Source organism: Chiloscyllium punctatum, chromosome 35, assembly GCF_047496795.1.
Source record: "Chiloscyllium punctatum isolate Juve2018m chromosome 35, sChiPun1.3, whole genome shotgun sequence".
NCBI lineage: Eukaryota > Metazoa > Chordata > Chondrichthyes > Orectolobiformes > Hemiscylliidae > Chiloscyllium > Chiloscyllium punctatum.
Genome location: NC_092773.1, coordinates 4,971,847 through 4,984,775, shown reverse-complemented (window position 1 = coordinate 4,984,775; position 12,929 = coordinate 4,971,847). Strand labels below are relative to the sequence as shown.

Sequence of the window (12,929 nt, the reverse complement as noted above, 5' to 3'; positions counted from 1 at the left end):
TACCTCACACTATGGCCAATTCACCTGACCTGCACATCTTTGGACTGTGGGAGGAAACCGGAGCACCCGGAGGAAACCCACGCAGACACGGGAGAACGTGCAAACTCCACACAGACAGTCGCCTGAGGCGGGAATTGAACCCAGGTCTCTGGCGCTGTGAGGCAGCAGTGCTAACCACTGTGCCACCGTGCCGCCCACACGGTGACATCCATTTGTGAAATATGCATGCCTCCAGCCCCCAACGTGAGAAGGAAGTAATGCTACACATTCCATAAGTGAACACCTTATTTACACTGATTGACACTGAGAGCAGATGTCCCCAGTTCGTATGAACAAATGACCCACCCACCATGGTCAAGCACTTTCCTGCATATCCTGTAGCAAATGTGTCACATGTAAGGCTATAAGCTTTCTCATACAGTGCATGTTCAATGCATGAATAAAGACACATTGGCCAATTGGATCCATGATATCTGTCAAAAAGCCAGAATGAATGAATAGAAAGTGATTAAAGCAGCTCATGGAATGCTATCCTTCATTATGAGGGGGTCCCAAGTAGGGGTGTTATACTTCTATTATACAAAGCATTGGTGAGACCGAATGCTATTTTGATTGGAACAAAGGATGTAAATGTATTGAAAGCTGTTCTCAGATTTAGTCGATTGACACCTGGAATGAATGGATTTTTTAGAAGGATGCAATGTTCTTCAAAAAGTGGTGGAGTTCGAGTCATTGAATATTTTTAAGGTGGAGGTGGATAGTTTCTTTTTAGGTGGGGAATCCAAGATAGAAGTGAATGTGGAATTTGGAATACACAGATTTGATCTTATTAATGGTGGAGTAGATTTGAAGGGCTGAGGGGCCTACTTCTAATTCATATGTTTGATATGAACATACATATGTTTGTGTTGATGCTGTGTAGGCAAGGGCTTGCAGCCAGATCAATGTAGATTACACGAGTGCAACACTGTCTGTTGTTTTAATTGAGAGTCCAACATGCGTATTTTCTAGCAATTGATCTTTCCATGAAAACTTGTAGATTGTAAATAAATCGCACTATTAACCTGCACTGTTGTTGGAGACTAACTTTGTTAGGTCTTTTTGTTTTACTACCCCTCAAAACAAAGGCTTGCTGTATAACTTGCTAAACATTGTGCTTTCTAACCAGACTGTAAATGTTTATTTGGGATTTGTCTGGGCTTCCCTCTGCCTCATCTTCACTATCCTTTCGTTCTGTACTGTACACACTGCACTTTTTATTCTCCGAATGGTGATAATGCTTCAGCATATTAATGTGATGCAGCCAATTCCCACCACCCCCGATGATCTGGGTGTTTGTTTGCTAATTTACTTCAGTAATCTTTTTGACCATCCTGTATGTACCACTGAAGCACATTTTCAAGGTTCACCTTGGAAAGGAAGGATTAATAACATCTCTTGAGTCAATTGTAATGTTTGGGATTTCACAGGCTGTCTACCGAATGTTTGATGGTTGTTTGTGATGTTCTCAGACATCCTTGAGCCATTTTTAGGTTCCGATGAGCCGCTTCTGGAATGTGATGGTCCACCTCCTTCAAACCTAAAATTTTTTTGTTTAATTTGAGAAGTCCCCTCACTTCATAGCCACAAACTAATTGAAAACGGTGAGAACCAAATGGACTCGTTTGGTGAATCCCATGTGGCAAAGAAAAGAAATTCCAGTGTTTTGTCCCATCTTGAGAATGTTCATCACAGTATACCCAGATTACCGTTTTGAGGGATTCATTGCACCATGATGTGTACGCTGAGGACTCTGTTATATTTAGTTCATTAGTTCCTTCCTGATGTTTTTTATTGTTGACATGAAATTGAAACCTTGATCTGACTGGATCTTCATCAGTAATCCACATTGAAGAACTGGGTTAACTTTTTTTACCACTATTTAGCAGTAATTGTAGCTGAAGTGAATGACCGCGGGCAATTGAGTCATCTTATTTTGTAACACACCAGTAGTGTCTCTGCCTCTGTTCAGAAAGTCTGGATTCAGGTCCTCCTGCCCAGACATGTCAAAAGGTGTCTGAATAGGTTGGTTAAAAACGTCTACACTGATGATGTGCTTTTATCTGTGATGGAATTCTTACTTGCTCAGCCAATTCGCTTCCTGATTTACATCACTGCTCATTCAATATCGAAGGTTGTACTGTTCCCTCAATAATGTTTGTTTTCCAAGCCCCTACTTTTAACTGTAAACTTCCAAGAAAATGATATCCACCTTATGTTTCTTGCTGCAAGCCCACACTTGTATGTTTCAACTGAGGCCAGAGGAGTGCCCCATTGCTTTTGTCCCACTACTCCAAAGGTCTCATATAAAATCAAATACTTTTAAAATACTGATCAAAATCAGGTTTTAAACACAACCTTTCAACCAGGTTTCTTAATAAACATCATTGTTGTATTTATTATCAACACAGAACTTATTCAATGAAGATGCAGAATTTGGTTAAGATACGCAGTCAGTAATGTAGAAGTATAAATGCTTAACCTTTAAAACATCCCCACAACATGTGTGCACATGTTAACTCAAGGAAAAGATCAATTGGCTTTCTGAAAAGATAAATACTTTTGCCATAGGTTAATCTTGAAAGCAAAAGGACAAAATGTGATTTGATGGACTTTCGTCCTCTGATGTTCTGGCACGTGTGATCAAGTCATGAATCATGCATGGTTCTCACAGAAAGCTTGCAGATTCAGGAAGTACAAACGTAGCATGATCTTTCAATCACTCTTTCAAAATAACTCAACCAGTGCCTTTCTTTTGCAGGTATGGGAGCGATCACAACAGTGGCAGACTTGTCCCCATTAGTAATATATCCAAGTGTTATGTAGTAGCAGACCTGCCCCTCCCAATACAGAGGACTTGCGTAATCCAGTGGCTGGCCTATTTCCACTAATACTTTACTCCAGTATTTTACAATGTTTAGGGAACAATGAAACCTCAGGGAGTTGAGAGAATACCAAGTGAAGTACAGGGATGAAGTAATCGCTGACTTTAAGAGAAAAGCCAACTCACACTCCTCTTTCTTTCACAGATTTTCATTGGCAAGCTACTATCATGGGGCCAGTAAGTATCCTGTCTTTGTACAAACTGCCTTTCACTGTCTGTGCCAATGTCTTTGCTGACTTGCCTTCTCTGATGTTTTATTGTAGAGCGACAGCCCTTACCAAGGTGGTGTTTTCTTTCTGAATATCCATTTCCCATCAGATTATCCTTTCAAACCACCTAAGGTAAGAGCCACAGCTTGGTTTTCTGATTATTGTTGCTTTTGCCATTGCGTTTGGTATCAAAAAACTTCATGCATTTTTCTCCTGAACTGTTCGACTAGGTTTCGTTTACAACAAAGATCTACCATCCAAACATTAACAGTAATGGCAGCATTTGCCTTGATATTCTCCGATCACAATGGTCTCCAGCTTTAACACTGTCAAAAGGTGAGGCAACCTGTCGTCTTGTCCCAGGTGAGGCAGAAGCATTTGGACAGATTTATAGCTTGGTGATTGTTCTTATCTTACTGACTAGAAAGGTCTCTTGAGCAGCATTAAAGAGAGTCAGTACAGAATTTTAAAAGGAAGATTGTGCCTAACTAAGCTGATAAAGTAGCAGAACAGTTCAGTTAAGCAAATGCAATAGATGTTTGCTGTGTCGATTTTTGAAGAAAATATAGAGTCATAGCACATAGAACCAGAACCTTTTGTCCAACCAATCCAAGCTTACACAATCCCAAACCATACTAAACTTGTCCCACATCCCTACAAACCTTTCCTGTTCATGTACTTATCCAAATGTATTTTAAACGTTGTATTTGCACAAACATCCACCACTTCCTCAGGAAGTTCATACCACACATGAACCATCCTCTGCTTTAAAAACAAATTGCCTCTCATATATCTTTTTTATTTCTCTTCCCTCTCACCTTTAACACAAACCTTGCATACCCGGGAGCATCCTGGTAAATATCTTTTGAACCCCTGTGCAGCTTAAGACAGAGTGAAATGAACTGGACACAATATTCCAGAAGAGGCCTTACCAATGTCCCGTACAAACTTAACATAGCTTCCCAACTCGTATACTGAACAGTGCTAACTACTGAACCACCATGTTGCCCCACTATTTGTGCAAATACAGGCCTTGCATTGGGATATGCCTGTTCTCAATAAACTGCTGGTGCCATTCTCTCTCTCCCAACATGTACGGGTTGGTGGGGTGAGAGAGATGAAAATTGCAATCTCTTGGTGCAGCTCATGGTACTATCATTTTATCATCTGCTCTCAGAGGAAACATGGGGAGTGTTAAAACTGACCTTGGCCCATTGACTTTTGTCGGGAGTCTCAGGCACTGAGATTAAGCTTGAAGTAATGGACCATCCAGCTACAGAATGTAATGTAATGTGTTGTTCACTGACTTATCATGTGTCTCCCTCTTTCCTTCAGTTCTTCTGTCCATCTGTTCGCTGTTGTGTGACCCAAACCCTGATGATCCTTTGGTACCGGAGATTGCGCACACCTACAAATCTGACAGGGAGAAGTAAGTGTTCTGGACAGTACTTCATCTGAGAAGAAACAATTTTCCTGTTTGGTGAAAACTTAGGAGCTTAATATTGAATTGGGCTGTGTGCATTGTTGCTCACATTGGGAGTCTGATAATGAAAGATATAAATGTGATTTCACATTAGCCTACTCCATGGTTTAATGTTCATCTTGTGGCTAGGACCCCTTGCTCATCATCATCTGTCTCTGTGAACCTTGTCCCATTCTTTCAGTATTTAATGCATTTCTGTCACATATTCCTTTCCTGCAATGTGTGCACAACAGAAGCCACAGGTTTTTAATTAGGACATGTAGCAGTTGCACATTGACTCCAATCAAGGTCTTCAAGAGGGATCTGAGTTGAATGGTAGTGGATGAGAGGCCATCTCATATCTTCATTAATATGAGGGTGATTTCCAACATAATGAAATTGATGGGAGCATAGCCAGGATCTAGTATCGTGTTAGGTAGTTGATGTGGCCAAGATCTTGTTGAGTTTGAGTCATAGAGATGTACAGCACAGATATCCTAAATTAATCTAGTCCCATTTGCCAGCATTTGATCCATATCCCTCTAAACCTGTCTTATTCATAATGTTTTAACAGTTGTAATTGTCCCAGCCTCCACCACTTCCTCTGGCAGCTTATTCCATACACGCACCACACTCTGTGTGAAAACGTTGCTCCTTAGGTCCCTTTTTAAATCTTTCCCCTCTTGCCTTAAACCTATGCCCTCCAGTTTTGGCTTCTACTATCCTAGGGAAAACTCTATATTTACCCTGTGCATGACCGTCATGTTTTTATGAAAATCTATAAGGTCACCTCTCTTGTGAGAGTGACTGTTTCCATCACTCCCTTATGCAGCGCATTCAATGTTTCTACCGCCCTCTAGTCAAAAATAATTCCTCAGGTCTCCTCTACAACACTCACTCCTCACCTTTCACTTATGTCCTCTGGTTTTAGACACATCCGCCATAGAGAAAAGATTCTCAGGATCTACCCTATCTAATTTTGTATATTTCAATCAGTTCCCTCCTCTACTCTAGGGTTAAAAACAATCCAGACTATTTAGTCCCTCTTCATAACACAGACTTTCCACCTCAAGCAATATTCTAATGAATTTCTTCTGCACCTTCTTCAGTGAAATCACGTCCTCCTGATGTGACACACTATTGCATATGTGGCAGAACCAAAGCTCTAGAAAATTGCAACAAGACTGCCCTGCTCCTACATTCTTTGCCCCAGCCAATGAAGACAAGGATCCTATATACCTAGCTGTGCGAATACTTTCAGGGACCTGTGAACTAGCAAAGAACAAAGAAAATTTACAGCCCAGGAACCGGCTCTTTGGCCCTCAAGACTGAGCCGATCCAAATCTACTGTCTAAACCTGTTGCCCAATTCCTAAGCATCTATATCTCTCTGCTCCCCACCTATTCATGCATTTGTCCAGACGCATCTTACATGAATCTACCGTGCCTGCCTCTACTACCTCTGGTGGCAACGCGTTCCAGGCACCTACCACAGCTGTGTGTATCCCCCTTGAACCTTTCACCTTTCACCTTGAAAGTGTGACCTCTTGTTATTGAATCCCTCACCCTGGGAAAAAGCTTATCTCTATCTACCCTGTCTCTATACCCTTCATTATTTTGTAAACCACAATCAGGTCTCCCCTCAATCTCCTTTTTTTTTAATGAAAATATTCCTCACCTACTCAACCTCTCTTCATAGCTAGCACCTTCCATACCAGGCAACTTCCTTGTAAACCTTCTCTGCACCCTCTCCAAAGCGTCCACATCCTTTTGGTAATGTGGCGACCAGAACTGTACACAATATTCTAAATGCGGCCGAACCAATGTCTTGTACAATTTTAACATGACCTGCCAGCTCTTATACTCAATACCCTGTCCAATGAAGCCAAGCAAAACATATGCCTTCCTGACCACTATCCACCTGTTCAGCAACCTTCAGGGTACAATGGACCTGAACTCCCAGATCTTTCTGCTCATCGACTTTTCCAAAATTTCTTCCGTTTACTGTATAATTTACTCTAGAATTAGATTTCCTAAAATGCATCACCTGAATTGAACTCCATCTGCCACTTCTCTGCCCAACTCTCCAGTCTATCTATATTCTCCTGCATGCTTTGACAGTCCCCTATGCTTTCTGCTACTCCACCAATCTTTGTGTCATCTGCAAACTTGCTGATCATATCAACAGTGCCTTATTCCAGATCACTTATGTATATCACAGCAAGGTCCATCTGTTCCTAAGTATTCCCTAGGGACATAGGCTTTCCTTATGAGACTTTCCAAAATGCATCATCTCACTTATTGGGATTAAATTCCAGTTCTGTTGCTCTGCGCAGTTTACCAGCTCATCTGTATCAGACTGTAATCTGAGACCATCTTCCTCACTATCAACAATACTACCAATTTTCGTGAAATCTTACTATTAGTTCTTTGACAAAAACATCCAAGTCATTAATATGCATAACGAACAACAAGGGTTCCAGCTCTGATTCCTGTGGTGCGCCACTGGTCACAGGCTTCGAATTACAAAATCAACACTCCATCATTATCCTTTCCCTCCAATTTGCTGACTAGTTTTGCATGCAGTTTGCCAACTTGCCTTGGATCCATGGATCTTGTATAACAAGATCTTGTAACAACCTTGTGTCAGGAGTGACATGAACCAGGTTATAGTCCAACGGATTTATTTGAAATCACAAGTTTTTGGGGTGTAGCCCCTTCCAACACTGGCAACTCCACATCATGTTACCTTTGGACCAAACTTTTGGGCCTTATTGAAGTCCTTACCCTCATTTAGTCAACTTTTCAAACTCTTCAATTAAGTTAGTCAGACAGGATCTTTATCCAACAAATCAATCTCTGCTTTTGAGTGTTGATTAATCATGTCTCTTGGAATTTTTTTCCAGTAATTTCCCGACCGCTGTTTTCAGACTAACTAGTCTCTAATTGTTGGGGCTATCCTTGCTGCCCTCCTTGAACAAAGGAATCACATTAGCTGTTCTCCAGTTAGCTGGCACTTATCCTGTAGCCAACAAAATACTAAATCTCTACCAGGGCCCCAGTAATCTCCTATCTTGCCTCCCATGATACATCTCGTCCTTTTGCATCTTTATGCCTACTGAAACACCTAATATGTCCTCCTCACTAATGCTACAGAACCTCACCATCCCACGTGAAATCTGCAGCTACAATGTCTTTTTCCTTTGTAAACAGAGATGAGAAGTATTCACTTCAGAGCTCACCTGCATCCTGCAACCGTCAATACCCTTTTTGTTCTCTAGTAGTCCCCACATTTTCCTTGGTAAGCCTCTTGCCCTTAATATATTTATAAAAAGCCTTGGGATTTTCCTTAATCCTATCTGTTTAAGATTTTTTTGTGGGCCCTCTTTGCCCTTCTTTTAAAGGAAGCCAACACCCTCATTCTCTCTCTGTCAAGTACTATGCTCCTGAAGGGCCTCCCCTGTTTTTAATCTGCTGTACCTAACATATTCATTCTTCCTTCTTTTATCAAACTCTCAATATCCCATGCCATCCACGGTTGCCTGGACTTTCTTCCCTTGCCACTCATCCTTAGAGCAACACATTGGTCCTACTTTTAAAAGATTTTCACTTTCCAAATGTAGATTTTCTTGCACGGAACTGCTCCCAGTCTGTTTGCCAGATCCTGTATAATGATATTGAAATTGGCCTTCCCCCAATTTAGTTATTTAACTTCTGCATTGTTCTTATCCCTTTCCATAATGGCCTTAAGGATTGAGCTGAGCAATGTCCATCTGTAGCAGGATTATCTATGTAGTGGCATAAGCAACAATCCTGGATGCACTTTAATAATTCAACCCTGTCTAATTCTTTCACACTGAGGTGAACCCAGTTTGTGTTAGCACATTGAAATCCCTTATAACACTAACCCTGTTTCTCTCAGTCTCTCTGTGATTTGCATACATATCTGCTCCTCTGACCTCTTACTGTTGGGAAGTTTGTATATAATCCCAGCAAAGTGATCACTCCTTTTTTGTTTCTTGGTCTACCCAAATGGCCTCATTTGAACAGCTCTCTAAGACATCTTCCCTCATTACTGCAATGATGGTCTCCTTTATAAGTCATACAATGTCCCCACCTCTCTTACATCCCCCACTGTTGTGCTTTAAACTGCTATACCCTGAAATGTTAAGCTGCCAGCCATGTCCTTCCTTCAGCCATGCCTCAGTGATTGCAACAATATCTTATTCCCATGAGCTGATCAGTGCTCTGAAATTTATCTGCCTTGCCAGTCAGACTCCTTCCACTAAATTGGATACAATTTAGCTTTCTGATCTTCCCATGTGTCTTTATGTCCATGCCCTCTTCACCTGTCTGACTGTCCAAGTACTTGTTTTATATCAAACTGAACCTTGCACCTGACTTTACATCTACTCTCATGCTCCATCCCTTTGCCAAATTACTTTTAAATCTAGTAATCTAGTTGTTCTGGTGCATGAGGTAGTTTGCAGGTTCAGCAGAAAGGCTAATGAAATGATATCCTTTATTATGAAGAAAGGAGTTTACATAGGCATTGGTGAGGCAAATACTGAGAGGCATTTAGGCAATGATGTAGATGTGTTGGAGACAGTTGAGGGGAGATTTACAAATCGATAGCTGGAATGAGCAAGTTGTCTAATAAGGATAGCTTGGACAAATTGGACTTTTGCCCACTGGAGCAAACAGAAACAGAACTGTCCTTAAGAAAGGTCCCTGGATTCAAAATGTTAACTCCATTTATCTTTGAATGCTGTCAGACCAGTTTCTCCAGCTATTTCTGTTTTTGATTGTTTTGGATCCACAGCTCTTTGTTTTCTATTCATGTTTGTTTCCACTGGGGTTGAGAAGAATGAGGGGTGATGACTGAAATGTATAAGATCTTGGATGGTCTGGACAAGGTGCACATGGAAAGAATGTTTCTGCTTGTGGGTGAACCTAAAACTCAGACAGTGTTTTAGGATGAGGAGTCACTCTTTTGGGACTGAGGATGAGAAGATATTTTTCTGATATTTCCAACTTTGAAACACTCTGTCTCAGAAGTCAATATTCTTAAGGCAGAGCTGGATAGAATCTTCTTAGGTCAAGGAATGACACGTTATTGGGGATAGGTGGGAGTTTGAGCAACAACACCCACCATAATCTTATTGAATAATGGAGTAGGTCAAATGGTCTCTGACTATGTTTTATGCTATGTATGAGTTGGGACAAGTGTTTATGTTAAATCTATGTTGAGAGTATCACAATGTGGTTGTAAGTTGGATGGATAAACACAGACAGAGAAACTTAATATTCACTCTCTCTCTTTCTTTGTTTAGGTACAACAAACTGGCCAGGGATTGGACAAACAAATATGCAATGTAACCTTGACAGACAAGAAATAGTAACTCCTTTACATAATCTGGAATGCAAAAATAAAAGCTGGCTGCAGTTTTATGGAATCCCACGTGCCATTCACAATGAATTTTATACTTGGTGATTGGTGAGGAGCTCTCTGTCTGAACGCTGATGTGCTCTAGCCTTGGCTCGAGCAGTTGGCCTGCCATATATGGATGTGTATTTTGAAATATACATATATATTTCCTTTTATATCACTAGTTTCTGTGACCACAGTCCAGTTGTTCGCTGGTCCCCCAGCATTTTACCAGTCACAGACAGAAGTTAGGGAGGAGCAACTCCCTAACGGTTTATTTTTTGGAAATGTGAAGCTTGTTTTCCTGCTCCTATTTATGCTGTCTGCACTGCATCCTGTTGAGTGCGTGTTTTTTTAATATATAGATTATATAAGTGTGTCTGTATATACATATAGAAATCACAGAGCCTCTTAAGCACGGTTTTAGTGAATAGTGCAATTTGTACCCGCGTCAACACAGTTGCTCCACACCTGCTGAACTTTGCCAGGACCAAATGCTCCTTTGCAGATATTAACTGGTGTGTGGCTGCTGTTTACTTATGATGCAATTTGCTTTGTATCCTCACCTTTCGACTCTTTGGATGCTGCTCCCTTGTCCTAAGGTTTAGGGGGCTCTGCTGGTGCAGATGCCCTGACTGGCACTCTGGTGGTTTGTTTGTTGCCTTGTTCCATGCACTCCTGTTCACCTTTGAGTGTGTGCCACGGGATGGTGATTGCACTGCGTCCTCCATGAAATCCTTGTGGGACGAGCTGGGAACGTGCCAGAAATGGAACCTTCCTTAACTCTCAGCTTCTGCCTCAGTGATCAGAGAATTATTAGGGAACCACAGTATGCATTGAGTTAACTCCACCCAGCTTCCAAACCATTGTTACACCAGATACTCTGCACCATTGCAGTAATATACCCAGGCAGCACTGCAAACCTTTTTGTTTTCTCGCTTCTGCCTGGTCTGAGTGTCCTTAGTATATTCAAAACAGAGCCCTTGCAGTCAATTGAGATTGTGGCATTTGATTCCATTAGCCTGGGTTAGACTGTAATCTAGATCTGTGATTTTAGATTAATGAATGCTGGCAGGCTGATTGACAAAAGGTGCCATTGACTTTGCAACAGCAGTTGGGGTACAATCAAAGGCTCAGCTTTCATTGAACTAATCCCAGGAATACTGAGGTTGATCACAACTATTGTTCATCCAGCTGAGTCTTGGCTTAACTCAACAGACAAGAAAGCAAAGATAAAAAGAAAACTCCCCCTGTACCAGGATCTTCCTGGTCTGTGTGTTTCAGTGTCCCACTGTTCATTCAATGAACTCTGGGGCCACTGTGCAACTTGCACACACTTTTATAAACCTGCCTCCAGGAGGAAGTCTGCAATTTCTCCCTTTCAGTTAAACTAACTTCTGAGGTTCAGATTTTAGGCCAAGCAAGAGATCGGTGGCAAATTCGGCCATGCTTGATTCAGCAATAATTTGAGTCGAGGAATTTAAATTGTCCCACTGTGTTTCAAAACAACAGCGATGCTCCTGGTATCTCTGGCCATGAGCCCTGAAGGAGGGTAGCCCAGGCTGGGTAGATGCTTGTGACTGAGCTGGCTGGTGTCCAGCTCTGGGTAGTCAGTAATCCTACTCAAGCCCTATCTGGAAGGACATCTTCTTGTTTAAATAAAGAGACAGGATGCAGAGAGTCCCTTTCCACATGCACAGAAAAGGTAGCAGGTTCATGTATGAATGGCACTGAATGGAATCTGTGCCTACTGCACTTTACCCAGTGCACGGTGGCGTCGCTCGATCCGATGCAGGATTCGAGAACGTTTGTACACTCCTTTATGAACTATATTCTTTGAAAATGAGTGAAAAACCAGAATTGAGAATTGGAAAGATCAAATGTTTATGATTTTTAAGTTTAAGAAGAATGATGGGGTTTAACTCAGCTTTCACTGAAAGATCTAGCCTCTTTTGTTGGTACCATGTAGTGTTTTTGTCTTTTTTAATGGTTTGTTTGAATATGCAAAGTCCTTTCCTATGCTATGTGAATAAATTGGTGGCTGGTTTCTGCTGTAACTTTGTCGCTATTTGTCTTTGTCAAAGAGAAACATTGCCCAGCTGGGCTAGGAACGTAGATCAGGGCTCATCTATGTCCTGATTCTGTCCATAAACTGTACTCAATCGAATTCTCTCCACTTCGATCCAACTCATTCGGAAACTATTCAAATTACTTTAGAATCTATTTTCTAAATGGGGAAAGGCTTTAGAAATCTGAAGCAGAAAGGGATTTGGGAGTCCTCTAAGGAATCTCTTAAGGTTAACATGTAGTTTCAGTTGGTCATGAGGGAGGCAAATGCAATGTTAGCATTGATATCTACAGGGAAAGAATAAAAGACTGGGAATATAATGTTATATAAAATTCTGGTCAAATTGCATTGTGATGAAGGGCTTTTGCCCGAAACGTCGATTTTCCTGCTCCTTGGATGCTGCTTGACCTGCTGTGCTTTTCCAGCACCACTCTAATCTCGACTCTAGCCTCCGACCTCTTCCTGTTGCCACGGTATTTATGTGGTGAGTCCAGCTGATAACTCAAGAATGGTTTCTGCAGCATTTAGCTCCATTTTTGCAGCAGTGGTGACAGCAAGGACCGGGGGCTGCCGGGAAGTTAAGTTAATCCTTTAATAACTTTCCTCGTGAATACTCGGAGTGCACGCTGAGCAGGAGGGAACTGAGTAAGTGATGTAATATATTTGGACCATTGCTTTGGCCAAAACACTACTTAAGTCGTGTCTCCCACGCATCCTTCACCTCTAACCCAAAAAAAGGTTCTGTGCGTTGATTTGGTAAAGCGATTAGTTTTTTTCAATAAAGTCAGGCAGCATCCAAGGAGCAGGAGAATCGACGTTTCGGGCATAAGCCGTTCTTCA

General features: G+C 41.5%; 1 protein-coding gene across 2 annotated transcripts in view; it reads left to right on the top strand.

Annotated features, from left to right (window-relative positions):
- Window positions 1-12,078, top strand: part of LOC140459585 (ubiquitin-conjugating enzyme E2 D4-like) — a 31,816-nt gene extending 19,738 nt beyond the window's left edge. For both annotated transcript variants that reach the window (XM_072553830.1, XM_072553831.1), the window contains exons 3-7: window positions 3,069-3,100; window positions 3,187-3,264; window positions 3,363-3,468; window positions 4,468-4,561; window positions 9,927-12,078. In XM_072553830.1, coding sequence (XP_072409931.1) covers window positions 3,069-3,100; window positions 3,187-3,264; window positions 3,363-3,468; window positions 4,468-4,561; window positions 9,927-9,972 — 356 coding nt within the window. In that variant the 3' untranslated portion in view covers window positions 9,973-12,078. The remainder of the gene's footprint in view (window positions 1-3,068; window positions 3,101-3,186; window positions 3,265-3,362; window positions 3,469-4,467; window positions 4,562-9,926) is intronic.
- The last annotated feature ends 851 nt before the right edge of the window (window positions 12,079-12,929 follow it).